The following is a 23,953-nucleotide window of genomic DNA, read 5'->3' on the forward strand; positions in this document are numbered from 1 at the left end:
AATCTAGAATATTTCCATGGTGTGTCTTTGATATTTTTAAAGAATATTACTCCTTCCTCACTTTTTTCCAACTAGAACATTCCTCATAATGGGTTTGGCTGATGTTTTGATGTTTCTAGTGATTAGACTCAGATTACATTTCAGGGCAAAATACTATATAAATGTCCATATGTCCCTCTTTGATCATGTTGATTCTAATCACCTGGTCAAGGTTTTATTCCATTTTTCCACTCTATTATGGCCTTTCTAAAAAATATCCCTTATAACTAAAAAAAGCCTATGGAGAGGACAGATACTTTAATACCATATTCTTCATACAAATATCCTCCTAGGTTTAATGTCTATTGATAATTTTTGCCTGATATAATCTTTACTAAAATGGTTGCATCATGTTGATGTTTCACAATCTTTATTAAGTACTTTGATAGATGTCCTACCACTGAATTTATCAACCTTTTCCCTTGTTGCTTACACATTTTATCTTTTTAAAGACTATTCTCAAAGTACTAAAGATATTTCCTTACATTTTCTTCTGAGAATTCCTTTCTTATTCCTAATTATTAAGTATTTTAAGCAGTATTTTAAGTATTTCAAACAGTAAAGAATAAACCAATTTCATCACTTTAAATCTAGCAAAAAGTATTGCTATAGTTGCCAATTTTCAGTGGGTTTCAATATTTTAAAGTTAGCTTTGTATATTTACACCCTCTGGATTCTAATTTTAATTGTACTTTAGTATGATGCATATTTAAAACACTGTTTTTTCTCTTTAGAAATCAGTTCACCTGTCAGGTCTGGAATATTCTCTGCTTTCATAGAGAAATTAAACAACTTAAAAGGATACTAATTAAAAAGGCTAGCAACTGGACTTTCCAGGCAGTCCAGTGGTTAAGACTCTGCTTCCAATGCAAGGGGCACAGGTTCAATTCCTGGTTGGGCAACTAAGACCCTGCATGCCACACAAGCGGGGGGAGGAGGAGAAAGGCTAGCAACTTATGTCTTTAATAGTGAAAATAACACTGTTTCCATGTCAGAGATGTGGGAAGAAGGGAATGGTGGAGGGAAACAAACACGTTTAAGTGTGAAAAAGTAAAAAGGAGAGGAAATTGTCACAATTTACACTGAATCTTACACTGATTGCTGAAATTCTCCATTTGAAAGGCTGATTGGGGAGGGAAAAAGGTCATAAAGTCTGCTTTTTAGACAAAGAAATATATCTATGTCTATATTATTTCTAATTGATGCAATTACTAAAAAATTCCCAAAACTTAAGCTATTTTTCTATGAAAAATCAACAGAATGAATATAGCAGTGAATGATTTTTTGTTTTTTTAGAAAAATAAAAGGTAAATGGGATCCTAACCTATTTTATGGGAGAAAGCAATGGCAACCCACTCCAGTACTCTTGGCTGGAGAATCCCATGGATGGAGGAACCTGGTGGGCTACAGTCCATGGGGTTGCGAAGAGTCAGATACAACTGAGCTACTTCACTTTCACTTTTCACTTTAATGCATTGGAGAAGGACATGGCAACCCACTCCAGTGTTCTTGCCTGGAGAATCCCAGGGACGGGGGAGCCTGGTGGGCTGCCGTCTATGGGGTCGCACAGAGTCGGACACAACTGAAGTGACTTAGCAGCAGCAGCAGCAGCCTATTTTAGAAGTACAGCAAAACTTCCCTAGTTCAGACTAGTCAGAAGAAAACTTCTCACTCGTTACACAAGCCTGTGTTAACAAATCCTACATTACACACACAAGAAGCAAGTACAACCAGTGAAAAACCAGGATTATACTGATTTTTGAAAAATGTATATAATGTGTTAACCTCCAGTGGTGAATATGTTATAGAAGTAAAAAAGAAAGCAAGAAAGGGAGTAGAAGCATGAAACACCTTAATCTGAACTGGACCCACAAACATCTGAATTCTAAGTCAGAGAGAGCTACTGGGATTAGCAGGTGTAAACTATTATGAACAGGGTGAATAAACAGCAAGTACTACTGTATAACACAGGGAACTACATATATTCAATATCCTGTGATAAACCATAATGGAAAAGAATACTAAAAAAGGAATGCCTTGTCACTTTGCTGTACAGTAGAGATTGGCACAACACTATAAATCAACTCTACTTCAATAAAAATAAAACACCGATATGAAACTTTTATTAGAATGTGAAAGGGATCTTTAGAATCTTGAACTTCAGACCTATGTGAGTATTTATTTAGAGGCTACATTACAATTTGTGTCACATGACTTCCAGGCACCACTGAAATTTCTGCCAAGAGTGAGCTTTTCCGTAAGTGCCACTGCAAGAACTGGCTGTTGACTACTGCATTTGTTTGCTAAAAAGAAATGTTATTCAAGTTATAATCTATAAACAGTAATATGAGAATTTAAGTAAAATTATATTTTAGAACTAATGCCAATAGAATATACTTATTTTTTAAGGAGGTACAGTTACTTGGTTATTTATTTGTCTCCAACCCTCAGTCTAAAAAGCAAGTCTGGGATTTCCCTGGTGGGTCCAGTGGTTAAGAATCTGCCTTCCAGTGCAGGGGAAGTGGGTTCAATCCCTGGTTGGGGAACTAAGATCCCACATGCTGGTGGAGCAATGGGGCCCATGTGCCGCAACCACTGAGCGCATGCCACAGCTGGTGAGTCCGTGTGTCACAAGCAAAGTTCCTTCATGACGTAATGAAGATCCCACTTGCTGCAACTAACACCTGACGCAGCCAAATACATTAAAAATAAAACAAGTCTATCTGCCTAAAATTAAGTGTGTTTGTGTTAGAAGACGAAAGCTAACTTCCAGGGCACAATTTATTACAAACAGACATTTAAAAAAATAACAACAAAAGCAGGGATAGACATGAATTTAATTCTTCTATTTCATGGATAACAAAAAAGCAAAGAAATCTTTGAAACCCAAATATCATGGCACGGTTATCAAAAAAGGACTTGGAGAACTCCTCAAAGCTTTCATCACAGAGCTATACGAAACTTCCTTTTGACAACAAATACGTTGGTTTCTCACTGGTAGAAGATTAGACCAGTCATCTAAATCAGGAAAGCGAAACTCAATGCTGTTTACCGAAGAGTCATGTGAGTGTAAACCACGTCTCTCCCCGAAGTATGTTTCTGTTCTTTCTAGAGATGTATGCTAGGGAAGTGGGGATCATTTTGATTCTTTGACATTTAGGGTGAAAAGAAATTATCTAAGCTTTAAAAGCTTGCATAAAAATGTGGAAATATCTATGTTTTTCTTATATCTTCTTTGATGATGAAACATTTGGATATGAAATTTGATAAAAACACCCTGAGGAGAAGAGCAGGGCTCCTACAATCCACGGAAGAACAAGCCGCACCTATGGCACTCCCCCTTACCTGGGACACTGTGATGCTGCACTTCTTGGCCAGCTCCTCTTTGGCTTCTTCACTGGGGTAGGGGTTGCTGAGGTGTGAGTAAAAATATTCATTCAAGATTTCTGTGGCCTGTTTACTGAAGTTACGCCTTTTTCGTCTATGAAGGAACCAAAAACAGAATAGTAGTTATAATCCACATTAACCAGAGAGGGATATATTACCTAGGATTATACAAAAAAAAGTTAGATTTCTATTTTTTAACATTCTCAGGGTCTCATGTATCATCATGATATTGTAAATTACACTCTTGGCATTCTCCAGAGAACTATCCAATTCACATTAAGATGTAGGATAACTAAGAAAAACTCTAGAATGTGAAGCACAATTCACTTCACTATTTAATTTATTCAACAAATACTTATTAAGGATCTAATGTGTTCTAGATATTCAATAAGGATACAGTTGGAACAAAACAGATAAGGGCTTCTATGGAAGTTTATAGGAGATTAGAGAGTTAGGAAAAGAAAGACATTAGATAAGCACCACAGAAATAAATACTTATAAATTATGGTGATCATGTCAAGTACCATGAAGAAAAAGTATAAGGTATAATGAAAGTGTCTAAGAAGGAAACCTAACACAGATTATGAAGTCGGGAAGGGTGTCCTTGAAGGAGTGACATTTAATCTGAGACCTGGAGAGTGTGTATGAGTTAGTCAGACAAAGAGTAGAAGGAAGAGAAATAAGCAGAGGCAATGGTCTTCAAACAGGAAAAAAGCTTGGCCGGTCTAAAGGGCTAGGGGAGGCTGGAGCACAGTGAAAAATCAGGAGATACGTGAGATGAGTCTGGAAGGATGGACTGGGGCCAGATTACACAGGTTTAGTGGACCCTCTATGGATTTTTGAATTTTATTTTAAGTACAATAGGAAGCTATTAAAGGTTTTAAGTTTTACATTTTAAAAAGATCATTGTGACTACTGAGAATAGCTGGAGGAGGGCATGAAAGGAAATGTAGAGATATTTAAAGAGACAACAGCAATGGTCAAATTGAGAGATGATTGTAACCTGGCAACAGGGTGAGAGTAATGGAAATAAAAAGATTCAAGCTCTGTTTGAAAAGTAAAAGCAATAGGACTTGATAATAAATTGGATGGGGGGAATAAATGGGGGAATACAGAGAAGGAAGGTGAGGGAAAAAAAATACATCAAGGATTTCTGGATTTTTCTTCTTAAGTAACTGCCTGGTCCCAGGTATGATTTGCTCACCAGGGGAAAACTAAGGGAGGACAAGTTCTTTATTTTTATTGGGAGGGGGTGGCAGAATGTCAGAAGATCAAGTATTTGCTGACAAGGTATTTCAAATAGCAAAAATGTCATTTATATTTGGGTCTTATTATTAAGATTTTAAAGAATTCCAGTGTGAAAATAAGCATCTTTCAGATTTCACTTTAAATTAAATTCTCCAGTAACTGGAAAACACTTTCCCCAAATAATTTTCCTAATATTGTCTTACAAATAATCTTAATGATCTTGTGATAGCATGTACTCAGGAAAGACAGCATCAGTAGGCAGTTGTAAATGTGCATACCGTACAAGATTCTTCTAGTTAAAATGATGTCACTAACATGGCAGGTTAAGTATGTGATCTCTGTTTCAACATTAAGGGAGAGTCAAGGGAGCGAGAAATCTAGGTCTGATCAAAACATCTCAAGTTATGAGACCTGAAATTTCTTAATTTCAATAATTTTTTGGAAGGTTAAACCACTGTATCCTGAGGGATGAAGAAGAGAGTCAAAATCTATTTGGGGATTAAAGTCAACAGGATTTGATGATGAGCTGGATGGGGGAGGCGGTGAGGGAAGACACAGGTGAAAAGAAACGTACACCAAGAAGAGCAATCAGCATTTTTACAGGAGTCGTGCATTGTTGACAAGAAAAACAAAGCCCTTTCCTGGGGCTTTCAAGAGGCACAGTCTGAGGAGTGGGTGAGTGGGTGTGTAGGGTAGAAAAGGTCTAGAATAGATACTTAAACTGTCGAACCTACAAGTAATTACCTGGCCCACAGATAATGCTTGTTGAGACAGTACAGTAATGACCTGCTTGTAAAGGTTTCTGGCTGCCTATGAAAACTTGGAAGATCAGTCACACCAGGCTCACATTCTCAGAAGGCAGCCAGCTAAGTGGTGGCTGTCCGCTCAGATGTGTACCCATTTGCTCTAATCCTCACTGCCCCTCATCCAGCCACTCCACTCAATTCCATAACATGTAAATATGTGAGCTTGTGACTCTGTAAAACATGGAATCCAGCAGCAAGACCGGGTACGGTGGAGGGAATCACACAAGGGCATTTCTTTGGGAAATGAAGACTTATGAAAGGAGGAATGAGCAGAAACATACTGGGGGAGCAAAGATAAGTTTGGCTCATTTATTGACATCACCTAGGAGTGGTTGGTTTCAGAAAACACGAAAAAACCTCAGAGAACAAATTTATGGGCAGAATAGAATAACTCACCCCAGACGGTCTGGCTGCATCCAAAGTATAGCCCTTCTACTAGAAGAGTAGAGGGACTGACACAAATTTATTCCTAACTGTTCTACGCCGGTACATGCGTCGGCTTGTCCAATTACCAAGAAAATGTGAGTATGGCTTTACAAAAAGCCAGGGTGAGCAAGGGGATCATATATCTGAATGAGCATGTTTGCCTGGAGCAGAAAAACCTTGCCTTCTCAGTGCAGAGGGCTTGCTGAGAGGCACTACAAGAATAGATGGAAGCAAAGCTCAGTATTTGCATTCACTCGAAGGCGTAAGAGAGAACTCGGTCTTATACTTCATTTATTTTTTAGAAAAACATTCTTTAGAAAATTCCCATTAAGCTGTTCCCCTAAGTTTCGTTCCCCCCAGGCTTCACCACTCTCTAAATGGCTGCGCCTCAGGCCAGTGTGCAGCTATGCCTCCGTCCCAGGTCTGTGTCCCACAGGCCTTACAACATTCCTAAAGGCAATCTCTGTGGGAGAAGGGACTCCGCTTCAAGCTCTGCCACGGCCTCACCCTGGCTCTGCTCACTCTGGCTTGTTAACTTCCTTTCTCTTCTTGGAAGAAGTATAAATCATTTAGGTGTATACATTATGAATGCAGTTATGTGAAGTAAAAAAAAGCATGCATGTTGACAAGAATGGGAAACTATCTGTAGAAGTAAGAACAGCAGCTGTGTTAGGAAAGCTTTCTTTCTGAAGAGAGTACTTTTTAAAAAAATTTTATTTTTAATTAGAGGATAATTACAATATTGTATTGGTTTCTGCTGTACATCAACATGAATCAGCTATAGGTGCCTATATACGTCTCCTTCCCCTGAAGAAAGTACTTTTAAATATCTTTGTTACAAAATACTTTTCCTTAAAATGCTCAATGTTGACAATTTAAGAATGGTTTTGGTTTCCTAATGCTACTTCCTTAATGCTTTGAGCTATTATAAGTAGTAAGTGGAATTATTCATTCATCTGGTTAGTCAATAAAGAATTTTTTGCAGTCTGTTACACTATAAGACACTAGAATTGTGGGGAATGGATATGTATAAGTCTTGGCCATTGCTGTCAGTAACAACGTAACTTACTCGGGAAGAAAAGAAATGATCCTGAAAAGCTACAGTAAAGGCAGTCTGAATGAAGTTTGGTCTGGAGAATGGTATCAACACAGTATCAGTGTTCACGAGAAGGCATGGACCAGCCCAGTGGAGGGATTAAAGTGGGCTTCCTAAAAGGGACCATTTAGGCCAGGCCTGGAAGGATGAGCAAGGTCTCGCTAAATCAACAAACATGAGTGTTGTCTCCATTCCAGGCTCCATGCTAGACACCCTCACAGATGACAACTCATTACTGGTGACCAAGTTGGGGAAATGGTTGCAAAGAATATGACTTGTTGTGGAAGGCTGGGGATAGGAGTTGAGGGGTGGTAGTGGAAGAGGTGGTTAGGCAGAGAAGAATTCTAGTCAGAGGAAATGGCTGAGACCAAGAGGTATTTCATTTTGGATTAAACAGAGGAAAGAACAATTTAGTGATATATTAAGAGCACTAAAAATGTTCACATTTTGATCTAATAATACCATTTCTGAGAATTAATCCTTAGGAAATAATTCTAAAGATCACAAAGGTTGAAAGCATAAAGATTTTTACTGAAAGACTAATTGCAATAAAAATCTATCTAAAACAGTACCTTCTCTCCATCATTTTCTCTCCCTTTACCTTGCTTTTCTTTTTCCTCATAGCATTTACCATTCTATCATATTTCACTACATTACTGAGCAAAATACTACAGCATATTTGTTTACTTGTTTATTGCTTATTTCCCCAGGTAGAATGTAAACTCAGCTGGGGCAAGTAAGTTAACCAATCTTGTTTACCTTTACATATCCTCAGCACAATAAATATTTATAGAAGGAAAGAAGAAAGGAATTGGAAGGAAGAGGTTATCATGGAAATTAACAGGAACAACTTAAATGCTCAAAAATGAAAACATGTCTACGTTAATTATTTATCATATATCCATCTGGTAGACTTCAACAATTAACATTTAAAACAGTTTATATTATATGAAAAATGTTTACCTATTCATGGTAAGTTTTTAAAAAAGCCAACTAAATTATGCGTACTGTACCATCACAAGAACATGAAACTAAAACAGTACCACAAACCAGAAAGGAATACATTAGAACATTTACAGTGACTTTTTTTCCCCATTGGGTACTAAAAAAGTGATTGTCTTTAATCACTCATCCTTCTAGTCTACATGTTTTCCAAATTTTTCATAGTGAGCTTGGTATTTGTTAAATAGGAAAAATAAGAAATAAAACTTAAATCGTAACAACAACAAAAAAGTAATCTGGGCTGGGACAGGTCACATAAGGCCTCAAATGCCAGGTTAAGTTGTGTGCATGTGTTTCCCAACAGTGAAAAACTACTGTGGTTTTCAAGTAAAGCAATGAGTCCATCATAAAAGGGCTATGGAGGATGAGCAGAAGAAAAGTACAATGGGAGTACTGTGCTAGCCCAGGGATGAAAGGATGAACGTGAACTGCGCAGTGCAAGTTTGGATGGAAAAAAAGAGCTAATACAAGGAACACTGAAAACAAAGTACTGGTGAGTCCCCGCGACTAATTCAGTATAGACGAAGGAACCAAAGATGATAGAACAGGAGCATAATCAGGCGGCATGTTTCCTATCTGGCTCCAGGGAAGAGCTCTGGCATGAAGACTATTCCTCACATTTTATTTTCCATTCGAGATACTAATTTAGCTATTTTCTTTAATACTGTGAAATTTGGACAATATTTATCACCTCTGTGAGATTACAAGGGAGAGAAAGCAAAATAAAATAGAAACCCCGTTACAATGTTGAAGACTGATTGCAAGCTTTAGCAATGACCAAGAGGGCTTTCCTGTCTAGGCAGCATAGAGTAGGAACTTGACAGTTCCTCTGTTATGTCACCCAGTAGGTCTAACACATCATATGCAATTTATTGCATATGCAACCTAACTCCTGTGAAAATTGGTGAAAGCTTCAGATCAAAGGGAAATATGTATCCCTACAGGAGAAACTCAGAAGCTTTCCTCTAGATTTGGAAAAACAGAGTTTGGGGTTTTGTGGTAACTAAAATACCACCTCCTCCTTAGAAATATCTGTATCTTGAAGGATTTTCTTCTAATATGCACAAGCAACATAATATTAAGAAATTCTTAGAAAACAAACCTGCATTAAAACAAAGTTACATACTGAATGTTATCCTTAAAAATACTTTTTAGCATCAGAATTAAAAGGCTACATATTACTAAGTCATTATTAGCAGCACTAACACTATTTGTTTCCTGAGACACCAGAAAGTGAAGTGTTAGTCATGTTCAACTCTTTGCGACCCCATGGACTGTAGCCTGCCAGGTTTCTCTGTCCATGGAATTCTCCAGGCAAGAATACTGGAGTGGGTAGCCATTCCTTTCTCCAGGGGATCTTCCCAATCCAGGGATCGAGCCCAGGTCTCCTGCATTGCAGGTAGACTCTTTATCTTCTGAGGGAAGTCCAAATTGAGTCACCAAATTGGCAGCTAATATCACTACCACCTCCAGACAAGAAGAGGCTTGACACTGCAGGCATCATGAGGTGAATGACCTATCCATTGTAGAGAAGGGCTCTCATAGCCAAATTAAAGAAGAATCTAAGAACAACTGGCCAGAATTACATAAAATAATACACAAAGAGTGAAAAGGAAAAAAAAAAAAAGCCATGCAATGGATTTGTGGCCTCACATACCTGGCATCAAGGAACCTTGATCTTAAAATCATAACTGCTTCACAAGTACTTTGTTTGAGCTGCATCTGAATGGAACTAAATTTTCGATGAATGATGCCCACCATTCTTTCAATCTCTTTTGGGGAAATGGGACGTGTTCTACTCTGTTCTCGGAGAAGGTTCATCACGTGTGTAGTGAATTCATTACATGCCTGTAAGGGGAAAAAAAAAATCACTCCTTAGGAATCTGGTATTTTTTATTATCACACCCAGACATTAACTCACCTGAATTTCTATCTCATTTGTAACCGCCAATGGCATTATGTAGTAGGTAAAATGAAAACTAAGACACTTGTGAAATGGCAGTGATAACTAGATAGGGGCACGAGAACTCTGGAACTATGAAAGCCCAGGCATGCAAGGGAAACAGCACTCAACTGCCCTTCCTACCACCTTCAGCCCACTTTTAAAATGAGGTTTTCCCACTGGAGGATGCTCTGTACCAATTTCTATATATAAGTACAGATATATGTTATATGTTAATAGTAAGCATCTCCTATTTCCTCTGGGGTTTTACTCAACAAATGTTTACTGAAACACTATGAAGTTCAAACTCTTCCAAACGCAGTGAAAGGACACATAAATGAGCAAGATGTGGATCTGACCTTCAGTGCAATAAAATATATAAAAACGAATTCTTAAACAGGCAGGCCATGCAAAGCATCACAGGAAGAGTGTTCCCTAAGTTCCAAGGAGTAAGTATTCTCACTGGGAAACAAAGATCATCACTTCATGGCAAAAAGTGAAATCAGGGCTTTAAAGAATAGGTAAGATTTTTGAAAAGTAGAATAAAGGTGGAAATCAAGAGGAATTCCAGGCACAAGGAAAAAAAAAAAAAAAACAACCCTGGAAATAATGGTATGAAGCTAGTTCAGAGGGACAGAGAAGAGGGTACAAGAGAAGAGGGAGTTCAGATTTGCACTAGCAGATAAAGGGCCTTGGATGCCATGCCAACATCCTAGTATAACCTAGCTGTGGTATGGGCCTTATTTGTGGATCTACACCATTTCTGAAAGAGGGATAAAGCAGCTCAACTCCTCAGGGAAAGGGCAGCAGGAAAATAAGGATCAGATGTAAGAATAACATTTTAGTTAAAAATCCTGTCCCTGTCTCTTTCAGCTCACCTATATTCTTTAGATCTACAAAACCATGTAACTGGGCCTACACAGATATCCAGTATCACCTTGGTGAATAAAGCATCTGTCTATATCTCTGCATAAAAACAATACCTTCTGGTATTTTTGTGTTTTTTTTTTTTAAAAAAGACAGGAGATTCTGCATCTTATTGGATGGATGCTTAGTAGGGTAAGCAGACAGAACAATCATTGATCATGGCAAGACACATTTTGAAGATATAACATTATATGATTATTAATAACATAATTTCTCTACAGACATCCTGAACATATAGTACAGGATGGTTTTTCTAACTGCTCATGAGAGAACTAACTTTTAAGGACACTGTTTCTGTTACTTTAAGTGGAGCTTTTATATAAATATTTCTAAGGTGAGGTAAAATGAGTCTTGCTTACCAGTTAAAGTTTTATGTTTTAAGCATGTGTAAGTTTTAAGAAATTTAAAGTTCCCTTAAAGTGGTGATTCTGGGATTCTTCAGAGTGTGGATTTGCACAGCACACACGGTAGGCATTCAATAGCCACCTATGGATTGGTGGGGTTTTGTATTACAATTTAAGAGTAATATTGATTAATATCTATAAATACATTATCCCTGACGAACCTTTGTAACTGACAAATTTTTAACCTGCAGTCCATGGAGAGGTCTAGAATATCCAGAACACTCCCTCAAATCTTATTCAAGTTGTATACACATTTGTCTTTCCTGAGGGGGACAACCTGTGGGGTTTTTCTTCTCGTTTCAGATTCTTAGCCAGTCTATAATTTTAAAAGGCTAAAAATTATTGTCTAGGGTTATGGCACAGTAAAACATTAAGGAACTTTGTAGCTTTAAAAGTGGAAGTTCTTTCTGTCTTTAAGGAAACCATAGTAAAGAGAAGTAAATTTAAGATTTTCCCCCTATATTATCAACATAGACTATCTTGTGCCAAGATGAAAATAAGTGGTCATCCTGCCAAGAAATATACATATAATTTTTTTCTGATACTTTCTCAAAAGAGATGTTCATATAATTTTAAATTATATAATTTGATAAACTCCAGTCCTCAGTTTTCTTATTAGTAAAATGAAGAAAAGCAAACTAGAATAGCAAATTGAAATCAGCAAATTTGGATATAGACTTTTATAAGTTAGTTCTAGAAAATGTTAATACAGTATGTTTGGGAAATGGGGGGTTAACCATAATTTAAAATTTGGGGGGGAGGGGCAGGATTCTTGAGTACTTTCAATATGCCAACATGCATCATCATAAATCTTCAAGGGAGAATGGGTGTATCCAACTTTGACTAAATAAATTTGGTCACAAAATCTCTTTTATCTAGAGCAGTGCTGTCTAATAGATGAATATTGTGAGCCACATATGAAAAAAAATTTTTTTTGGTCATTTAATGTTTTTGCTATTGCATTGACTATTTTCTAAATATGTTTTATTTTTCACATATGAAATTATAATTTTTCTAATAGCCACATTAAAAAATAAAAACAGGTGCAATTAATTTTAACAATGTGGTGGTAGTTTAGTTGCTTAGTCATGTCCAACTCTTTCGCAACCCCATAGATTGTCCCCCACCAGACTCTTCTGTCCATGGGATTTCCCAGGCAAGAATACTGGATGGGGTTGCCATTTCCTTCTCCAGGGGTATCTTCCCAATCTAGGGATCGAACCCTGGTCTCCTGCATTGCAGGCAGATTCTTCACCGCTGAGCCACCAGGGAAGCCCAATTTTAACATATTTTATTTAACCCAATATATGAAAAATATTAACATTTCAACACATAATAGTATCTTTAAAAAACTGCTAATGAGATATGTTCCATTCTTTTTTTTCCACACACTTTGAAACTCAGTATATGTTTTACATTTACAAAAGCACATCTTATTCCAGATGAGCTAGATTTCAAGGACTCAACAGCTTTTTATGACTAGTGGCAATCACACTGGACAGCACAGCTCTACAGCACCTTGTGGACCAACATACTAAGAAAAATTCTCTGGGAAATAGTATACTAAGTAATCTTTGATGTTCCTTTTTATTCTTTACTACCATACATTCACATAACCCCCCCAACCACAACCACAGAAGGCAGTTTCACTTAGGAATGTCTTGATAAAGCAAGAGAAAGTATTCATTTTATTACATCTCAGTCTTTGACTACATCTTTAACATTCTGTGTGATAAAACGGGAAGTGTACCAAAAGGACTTCACCTGCTTATCAAGGATGGCTGTCTTGAGAAAAAGCTCTCATGTGATTGTTTAAATTGTGAGTTGATATCGTATATTTCATGGAATACCATTTTTATTTGAAAGTAAAATTGACAAATTATTATATTTATTCTGATTTAGGTATTTGGTAGATATTTTCTCAAAAATGAACTAAGCAAGCTTGTCACATCAAAGAAAATAGCTGACAGCAGTTGTGCCAATGGTGAAATTCTGGAAAACCTGCATCTGCTACCTTGAGCTTTATAGTTTCCTAGCGGACTTTCTGATTAATTTGGTGTTGATATTAATAAATATGACATTTTGATGTTATATAAGGTGTTAACATTGGAAGATGTACATAACTCAGTGAACCATTATTTTTCAAATGATCAATGCATGATGTTACAAAAATATGCATAAGCAGAAGATCCATTCAAAGTGTACACTAGACCAATAGATTTTAAAGGAACTGAGTACAAAAAGTTGGTATGATTTCAGACACACGATAGCTAATATTTAGGATACTACAACTTGTCAAGTTTTGGTATAATACAAGAGAATAATATCCATAAGTATTTTAAAAGGCTATCAATACACTCCTCTCTTTTCCAATAACATATTTGTGTGAGGACAGGTGTTCTTCATAGATTTCAACCACAGGAAAGGAGACTGACCACAGAAACACATTTAAGAATCCAGGTGACTTCTAATAAGCCCAACATGACAAATTTTGCAAAAATGTAAAAGCAATGACATTCTTCTAAATGTTGAGGTGTTTTTTTTTAATGCAAGTTTTAAAAAAATATTATATTAAACAGATAATGGTTCATTACTGATTTTTACATTAATACATACTTTAATTTGTTCTCAGTTTTAATTTCTATTATAATACAATTGATAGATATAATCCACTGAACAAAAGCTCTTAGGAGATCTCCAATAATTTTTTTTGTCCCAATAATTTTTAAGAATTCAAGTTCTAAAACCAAAAAGTTTGAGAACTACTGTACCAGGATATTTCCAATCTGCACAGGTAACAATGCTAATTCCAACAAATCTAGTTCACATATTATGGCAACCTATGTCTATGACAGAGTGTATGTCTTGATAGATCATTTAAGTCTCCTGTGTGAGTGATACCTGAGTTTTTATTTTATTTTTTTCAGTTCTTCTCTGACTCTCAGTTTTTCTCTGGCTGTATTTTAATCTCTCCCAGAATGAATGCCTGCCTATAGTTTCTAAGAAGCAGCCACAGGGTTGTATTAAAAACAAGGGTTAAAAGCAAAAAGTTTCTGCATCTAAAAACTCATAATTTCCTAAAACATTTGCTGAATGTCTCACAACTTATTAAGTGAAGTCATCTATGAATGCAAATGCTGATTAGCAATTTGGCAACAGCCCAACATTCATAGAATCCACATAGCTTTTCTTTAAACCAGTAGTTCATACATGATTAATTAGAACATCTCATTTATGTAGTGTGCACTTTAGCTCATTACTCTAAGTAAAATTCGTTAAGTATTTACATTTAGATAATTAAAATCTGGGCACACCCTTAAGAAAGATGCATACACTTTAGGCAAAGTGATTTTTTTCCTTTTTACCACTGAAAGTAAATTACAGTCTCATTTACAGCATCATCTGTACCAGTTGCAGAGCAGAGCACAGTACTGCCCCATCTTCTCGTCCTTAAAAGGTATACACTTTCTTAAACACGTAAGTGCAGTAAGAATGATCAAATGATTGCCGAGTTCTTTTGAAGGGCCACCAAACCACATAGTAGCATCAATACTATTTATAACATAAGATGCTCACTTTAAACATTTATCATATCCTCTGTCATACCTATAAGACTATATCATTAAAATAGACATTGGAAAATTTTTTCATTGCCTTGTTACTTTTCCAAGTGAAATTGTCTGTTAAGTATTTTCTAGTCAATGTCCACAATACAATATATAAACACCTTGGTTAACTAGGAGATTTAGGAAGTGAGTTTTGATTCCTTGAATTTTCTAACTTGCAAGTAATGGCAGAAACCTCTTTTTTCTTTTAATCCAGCTGTTGAAAATTATTTAGGATGCATTTTTGTTTACTATGAGACAAAATATATGTTTTGTTTAAAACAGGCATTGTAATAACATACTTAAATCAACATAAACTGGAAGGCTTCATCTGATAAAAAATATTTTCAATCAATTCTTATAATAGTCTTTCTCCTTGCCATTTGTTCCTTTCTCTTTAAAAATTCAAACTAAGTAATATAATTGAGGATTTGAAACATCTGGATTTTTTATAATGCTGTTAATAATATTTATTAAATATATTTGTTAAATATAATAGGAGATAGTAAAACTATCTGCTCCATATCCATATATATTTGGTTTACAGTCAAAATTAGTTTTCAGGGTTTTGTTTGTTTCATCGTGGTGGTTTTTTTGATGGTGAATTCAAGATTCAACCCCTTTCTTGCCTGTAAGTTCCCATCACTGAAGAAAAAAATGTAAAATCAGATGGTGAGCAAGCATCTATTTTAGAGGAAGTATTAAAATGGTTCATGATCATATCTAAAAACTGAATTGGCCTTTTGTAAACATCTAGACAGGCTGACTGCAAACACATCATAATACTCCCTATTCTAAAAAGTCACTCTTCAAAGAAAGAATAAATCTCTATTAAAAGTTGATGACTCCCAAATTTGCATGCATCCATTTTCTAGATATCTTTATAACCTTGCAAGTAACTCTAGTCAAATATTATAGATTTTGTATTTATGTAATGCTTACAAAATCAACAAATTCTTCTTGTTTCCAAATAAAAGTCAACATTCAAAGGTACCTTTTATTTAAGCCAACCAGAATGAGATCAATATGCCTACGAAACAGCTGCAAAGATGAAATACCTATCGTTCTTCTTTCAATTGGAGCAAAAAAATCAGACACAACTTAGTGACTAAACAACAATAGTTGGTTTACAATGTTGGGTTAGTTTTTGATGTACAGCAAAGTGAATCAGTTATACATATACATACACCCACTCTTTTTAAGATTCTTTCATACCTCAACACATCTTAACACTCATGGTTTGTGGACCTGTCTCATGAGGGTTTGTAAGGATTATACTATAAAATACATGTTAATTGCAGAACCTGAAACACAATTAATGCTTAATAAATGGCAGTTATTGATAATGGAAATGGTAATTTTATGAAATTCATATTTTTGTTGTGTTTCATTCTGCAAGTAAGTTCCTACTCTGATTACCTAACATAGTCTGCCTTCCCATTGCTCAAATAAATACAAACATTGCTTCAAAAAAAAATGGGAAAAAAAGAGAGCATTCAAATATAAAACAGTTCATTTCATTAATCAAGATTGTGGTCAAAGATACATTTGATACATAGAGTCAACAGACTAGACACTTGAAGGGAAAAAGGGGAACACTCAAACACTCCTTCCAGCCAAGGAAAAGATCCAGTTTGAAAGCTGACAAAGCAGTAAAACCTTTCTCTTGGAGCAATGAATGACAAAGGCTCACTTGGGAAACTGAAATATGAAGTTTACATCAGGTAGTATCCTTTTGTCCTTCCTGCTATATTTTTGTTACTAAAAACAAACAGCAAAATGGGATTAGGAGTTTGTGGGTTACACAATCTCGTGTGTAATAACATCAGCATTTTAAAACCTGTTTCAAAAAAAAATTCTTTACAAGCAAAGATCTTGTCATCAAATATAAACATACAATGTTGTTGAGAGCCTCCAAAAGCACAAGGCCATGCCTTTACACTGGTTTAGGCTGCACATTCATTCTCCATTCCCCGGCAATGCCCTGTAGTCTGGGAGTCCTCTATTAGCCAAACAGTGCCTAGTTGGTCTTGAGCACATTGAATGTACCTGCTCAGTTCCAATGTTTTACCTGATTTGAGGTAAATTCAAAAGACATCTGTGAACTCAGAAAGCAGGTTTCCAGATGCTTAGGGAGGGTTGAGACCCTTACAACACTTTTGCCTTCAGCAAAAATGTATTTCAATATAATTATAGTAGATAGCTTTCAATATGTCATCTCTATTATAGCAACTGTAAATTATGAAGTGAATTGCTTGGGTACAAGCATTTCTTCTGGTACAGGCAAAGTGGGAGAACTGTACAAGGCATGATATATATCTTTTCCTTTTTATCCCAGAGCAAATCTCGAGGTTAAATTTCATTTGCAAAAACCAATGGTATCCATTTCCCTTTGGTAGAGAGGTAGAAGGATCAAGAAGGCCTCCAATTCTTAAGAGGAGGCTTCCCAGGATGCTTGGCTCAAGTTCATTAGGAATTCACCTATTCTAATACTTTAATCATAATAGCATATCTGAAAGGTAGAGTAAAAAGATTTTCCAAAACTTGTAGCTAATCCCATCCCATAGCTCGGGATGGCATATAAACCTCCATTGCCTGGCCGTCTTTGAGTCTTATAAATATATGGGGATCTTGTATGCACAAAATAAAAAATTTGTTTTTCCCCTCTTTAAAAAATATAAACAAACTTGTAGCTAATCAACAAGAAGACAAAGAGGCAACCAGGTTTTTCTCCCAGCTAAAGCGGAAGGCAGTGCACCCAAGATGAAAGTATTACAACCTAATCACTGCAAGCTTTGAAAAATTATCATATTCCTCTTGGGTGTCAGGATCAACAAGAGAAAAGTAAAATAAGTTTGGTTTTCCTTTTAGGGGGTAGTAATATTGAAGAACCTTACTCTAATATATATTCTATGTCTAATATTTCAAGAGCATTTATAAGTGAATTTAGATCATTATCACTAAAAATCATTACATCTGAGCCTATATAATGTAAACATATTATCAAAGGACATTTCCTGGAGGTAAAAAAAAAGGACAGGATTTTAAACACAGTACCATTCCTAAAACATACACATAAAGCTGAGCCTTGCAGCTTGGATTTAATTTTGCTCTAACTGTAGCTCTAGTCTGCTTAGCTTTGTAAATGTGGCTGTGTTTATAAGGTACTTTAATTTACTGCAGTGGTGGTGTTTGTTAATTTTATGGCAATCTAAATCTAAACAGGCTTCAGATACATTTTCATTACAGCTTCATTGCAAAACACAGTGGAGTAAATAGCTCTGAGATTCCAATGCAGTTTATTTCTTTTAGCAAAAGACTCAACACCATTTTCCAACAAAGCCTCTGCCTTAACATATATGTTCTTCCTACTTACTAATAAGGTTTCTGTCACTCAAGTACCCATGTTCATGTAATTTTAGGAGGAAAAATATAATTTCTAAGGGATTTTAATAGTTAAGGGATTAACTGTAATTAAATGTAAAGGGATTAAAATAGTTGGGTTTTGCCCATCTCTACTCTGATTCCATCCCAAATGTAATCCAACACGCGCAAATCAGAGAAGAACTGGGATGTATCTGAATTATCTGCAAATTCTAATTGTTAAAAACAAGATAAGAGACCCAAAATGGAGTCACTTATGCTATGCTCCAAGCCACCCAACCAAGACTACGTAATTACAGTTTCAGCCTCTCCTAGGAATGTAATCTTAAACCAATCTGGAATTACTGGGTCAGCATGAGTGAGGTAATCTGCCTGATAGAAACCTACCATGCCTTAAAGAAAGGTGACCTTGCCACAGCCAATTCTTTCATTGGTAGTCTAACTTCCTTGTCGTGTTCCTGTCTGACTACAAGCATCTTTCATTTCGTATAGCTCCTTCTATTTGCTAGATGAGATGCTGACCGACTCATGAATCACTGAATAAAGCCAATAAGATCTTTAAAATCTACTCTGTTGAGTTTTGTTCTTTTACATACACAAGTAGCAGCATAATTCAACGGGAAAGGAAGGCATATTGTCAGAAACTGATTTCAAAACCTGATTCTGACACTAACTAGATGTGTGACACTGGACAAATTACTTGAGTTTCATTTTCTAATCTGTAAAATGGAAATTATAACACCATCATCTATTTTAGAAATATCATGCCTTCATCTGAACTGATACCTTCATCTCATTCAGTTCTTCACAGCTCTTCTAGTAACTCCAAAGTAGATCCTTGAAAGTTCTGTCTCAGATAATGTCCCCGTATCCCAAAAGTTTGAAAAGACAAGACTATCTTAGGTCAACTCACTGATCCTAACAAACTTAGGAACCACAAACAGGAGAGCAATAAAAACCAGCCCCAAAGACCACTCAAGAGAACTAAATGCTAATGTTATTTCTAAACCAATTCAGAACCTACAGGAGAAAATTTGTAAACTAAATTTCTGTTGAATCAGTCAACTAGTCGTCTCGTTTTATTTGTCCATAATACTGCATAGATTTCATATATCCATTATTTCTTGTGCTAAAAATGAGACAGGAAATATACATTCAATGGTTTTTATTAGGCTACTGAACCTATCTAGAAATAAGATTCATGATTAAATTTTAAAATTCATTATTTCCCAGTCTGATATTTAAAACAAAAATACAAACAGTAGATTAGTATATGAAGATTTTGTGTGTACATGTGTGTTTTTAAAAGAAACAAAACAAAAAGCTTGATGACAATGACTGATGCCAGTTTCACCCAAGTTCCAACAGGGCTAAAGGGAGAAAATAAGGAGGCTAGTGTGAAGGAATATGGCAGAAGATAGTAAGGAACTACCTTAATTCCTCAGCTATAAGTACTGGCCAATTGACCCCTAATTCTACAGATCCTTCCATGCAAAGTGACTAGTATTTATTTAGTTAAGTATGTACAGATGTATTTAACATAAAGTTATGCAATTAGGGTTATCCTACAAATTAGAGCCGTTTTCTACTGTTAATGCTCAGGGCAACCTTTTCAGCCATGACTTACTTTGTTTACTCTCAATTATTCATATGTCAAATCAGAAAGCTCAATTTTTTAATATACATACACAGGCTATTTTTCCAAAATTCTCATTTGCACATCTTCCAAGAAAAATTATTCCTGCAAATGAGACTAGAGATACAGTATGAGATCCCAGAAAGCCTATTCAGAAAAAAAGACATCTTATAATATTAATTTATATTGTATATTAACATAAAGCTACATAAATCTTTCTACCATTCCTCAAAACACACTCACCTCTGGGACAGAATCCAGCATTTGCTTATTAATACCATATCCAGAATATTAGAGAAGGCAATGAAAAAAATAACATATACAACTAACACTACACAGGGAACTTAGAAGAAATATCAATATTAAAACTAACACTAAGGTCTTTGAACTTTAATAAATGCCTGACTACACAGTGAAGTATCTGTGGATGAAACAATATGATGTCTAGGACTTATTTTAAAATACCCCCTCCCAAAAAAGAGGGGGGCGAGGGGAGATAAACAAAGTAAGATTGACATTGATTTTTACTATTCATCTGGATGATGGGTATCTAGGAGGCTTCTTATTTTAGGGTGAACTCTATAACCAACATACAACTATTTACGACCTAAAAACCTGACAGTTTCATAGGATTCAGCTTAATATTCTCTTTATTAAAAGTACACTTAAACATTTCCGTAATAATTTTTTAAAATTACCTTTCAGTGAGAATTCCTCAAACTAAGCAGGTTTTTAGCCTTTAATGAACAACTAAAATATGTTTAAAATGAACCACCAACGTTTTACCTTATTTCACTGAATCTAAGACTACCCCATATTTTAACATCTCTGGGAAGCATTTTACTATCAATGGCATGTTATACTTCAATGGGGCAATTAACTTTTTCTTGGTGGTGGTACCATACATAATGATACAGCTTAAAATCAAAGATATCTTAGATTCAATGAAGTATGGTTAATATAATTGCTGAGAACAGCATTTTTAATCCATACTTTCTTTCTAGTCAGGAATTTAGCACACAATGCCTTGTGTTCTCTGTCCCAGGAAACCTATAATTATCTTGGGAGGTCTCCTCATAGAGAAAGGCCAGAACCTGCTTACTTTGTTAAGTGAGCTCCCTCCCCTCAGTTGGGCATAATCCTTAAGAATTAACTCCTAGGAGGATTCTGGAGCTCACAGCATAGCAGGCAGAGCTTGCTAGGCAAGGTTTCCCCTTAAAATTTGTTATAATAGCTATGAACAAGGCCGGTGCATAAATGTTAATGATCCAGAGCTTTGACGAGCACCAAGCAGTGAGGTTACAGGGTAAGGATGGCTGCAGATGTGGCCGTAAGGGCATGTAATGTGGGGAATGAGTAAAACTAAAGCAAGTAGATGGGACAAAATAGGCTTAGCATCACCTCTAAAATCTCAAAGGGACTTCATTTCATGAATTCAACAGTTCACTTGGATTTCTGATTGACCTTATTTATTTTGCTCTGTCTATTAACACCTACCCCTCGCAGCCCTCAGAATTAGTTAGCGCGGTCTATTAGAAGAGCAATAGAGGGTTTGTGCAGGACTATGAGAGTGGCGGCTGCTGACCTGTTCATATTTCTCCAGTTCTGTGTGATAGATTTGTCTGATCTGGGTCAATTTGGCTCTGTAATCTGAGTGTTCAATAGAGTTATCTGAAGAACCTCCAGAGGCTGCCGCGGCTGCAGCTGCTGCCGCCGATCCCCCACCTTTCTCAGGACCTGAAACCCCTTCTGCCAAAAGCATATTGTCCAGTCTCATTAGCTGGGGATCGGGAGGGTCCTCCTCCTGGGCTCCTCTGATGCTGAGACCTTCAAGGAAAGAGAGAGAGAGAGACAGAGAGAGAAGAAGCGAGAAACAGGACAAATAGTGTGAGTATTTTATTTATTTGAGTAAATGATCAAACAACATCAGTGCACTACAATTCATGCTGAGAATTTCACTGTTTGCATTTTATCAATAAGTACCAATAAGTATGAAAATTCTTACTTCTATGAAATGTCTAATATCACTCTCTCTCAATATATTCTGATTAGGTCCTTGGAAAAAGGTAACCCTGACTTCTCAGAATATTCTAACACCCAATCTTCCCAGATTTAGATGATTTAAGCAAAAATGGGAAGGGGGTAAAATTTTCAAGATTTTTGACAAAGAAAAAAATAATTCCAAGGATACAAAACAAACCCATCAAAAGGCAGTTATTCTGTTTCCCCATACTGTTGGGAGAACAGAATTTTAAATCCTATAATATATTCACAAGCTATATCCAAAAATTAGAAAATAAACAGGATTAGATGGGCTTTTCCATCATTTAATTTCAGGGAGAGAAGAGAAATACATACATTATGAGGTAATTAGCTATGCTTTAAAAATATATATTATTAAATGAATTTGTTAAGCAATCGCCATCAAACCAGGACACTAAATACAGGATTAAAAATATACCATCAATATGGCAATGCAGTGCTGGGCACAGTGGTCTCAATCTAATTTTGCTTTTAAATCAAGAACTTCCTAAGTGATGCCCAGTCAGCAACCTCATCTGAGTATTATAGATCACAGCTGACAATTCATAGGTTTAATCAGGTCACACAGGCTTTCTGCCAAGACGTTTTCAACAACACGGAAGACAGAAGTTTTAAAATAATTATCACAGTATAAAAAGCACTGGAGTCATGACAGCCCAAAATCAGCATTTTCATTAATGTGTAACAGAATCTAAAATATCCCAGCCCAATTAACCTCTGTAAATCTGTTTAAAAGCAGGATCCCCACACTAGTTACAAAGCATCTTGGGGAAGGCGGGGATGAAAGCTGGCATCTTGTATGTCTGCATTTGGATTCTGTCTTTTGCGTCTGTGCCTGTTGTTGTTTATCCACAGTGGTGCACACTCTGTGTCTAGTGTAACTTACATGACAGTAACATCTATAAGCTGCCAAGTACTCAACTGAGCACCAGCTCTGCGATTTTATATGCTAACCTAAAACCACCATCAATTCTCTTTAAGAACAGATTTCATTCCTAGATGCCCTGAATTATACCCACAGCATGACTGAGCTCTTGGTTGTCTTAACTCAAATGCACAACTTTAATTTCCTCCCTCAAAACACTTTAAAGCTGTCACTTTCATTTAAAAATATACTTCAGAATAATTTCAACTGGGTAATAAAACTAACTCACAATAATTTAAAATTATATCTGTTGCCTGTTCTGAGGTAAATAAATAAGGGTTGAAGACTATAATATAATAAGACAATAAATTCATTTAGGGAACCCAAAAGTTAGATAACTCTCTTAAATAAGATAAAAATCAGTATTGACACATTGCTGATAATTAAAGATAGACTAACAGGTATTTGCTATTTCTTCTAGATTTAAGAGAAACTGCTAAATATTGGCTACATTAGTATTTCTAATTTAGCATCTTTGATTTTCTTCCCTTCACTTTGTTCTATGTTAAAATTTCATGGCCTAGAATTCTTATAGTTCCACACACCAAGTGTTTTGTGCATTTGGCATGAAGTAAGGACTCACTGAGTAACCTCTTATTTTGGGCTCTGTTTCATTTTTAAACCATTTGTTTGGGAGTTCCTTAAGTTTCTCCTTTTTAAATTAAATTTTTGCTTATATATTTGTATTTGTTATTTCCTTTTAATATTTTAGCCACTGATGTTTCTCCTGGAAATGTGGATTTTAATCTACCTTTAAGGTTCTTCCAGGTTTCTAGTTTCTCCCTGTAGTTATACACCATGGATATTGGTGAGGCTCTTTAATAGTAAATCAACATACATACTTAAGCTATTACACTCCCATGAACAGTGTAGCAAACAAGAGAAGATGCTCAATGACTAATACACAAGCAAATAGACTATATGGGAGATAGAAAAAGGAAATCTGTCAGGAAGAAATGCAAAGGACTGAAAGTAATCACCTACGTATTGCATTTATATATACATACCTAATATGCATGTAAAACCACCATACCAATAGGAAGCAACCCTTACACTCAGTAACAGTGGACACATATAAAAATA

At 35.9% G+C, this 23,953-nt stretch overlaps 1 protein-coding gene across 3 annotated transcripts in view; it reads right to left on the reverse strand.

The window, feature by feature from the left end:
• Positions 1 to 23,953, reverse strand: part of PBX3 (PBX homeobox 3) — a 226,133-nt gene that overhangs the window by 32,876 nt on the left and 169,304 nt on the right. For all 3 annotated transcript variants that reach the window (XM_005893043.3, XM_005893041.2, XM_070378983.1), the window contains exons 3-5: positions 21,488 to 21,729; positions 9,662 to 9,852; positions 3,385 to 3,520 (exon numbers count right to left, since the gene is read on the reverse strand). In XM_005893043.3, the coding sequence (XP_005893105.2) occupies positions 3,385 to 3,520; positions 9,662 to 9,852; positions 21,488 to 21,729 (569 nt within the window). The remainder of the gene's footprint in view (positions 1 to 3,384; positions 3,521 to 9,661; positions 9,853 to 21,487; positions 21,730 to 23,953) is intronic.

The sequence above is a fragment of the Bos mutus genome, chromosome 11 (assembly GCF_027580195.1).
Source record: "Bos mutus isolate GX-2022 chromosome 11, NWIPB_WYAK_1.1, whole genome shotgun sequence".
NCBI lineage: Eukaryota > Metazoa > Chordata > Mammalia > Artiodactyla > Bovidae > Bos > Bos mutus.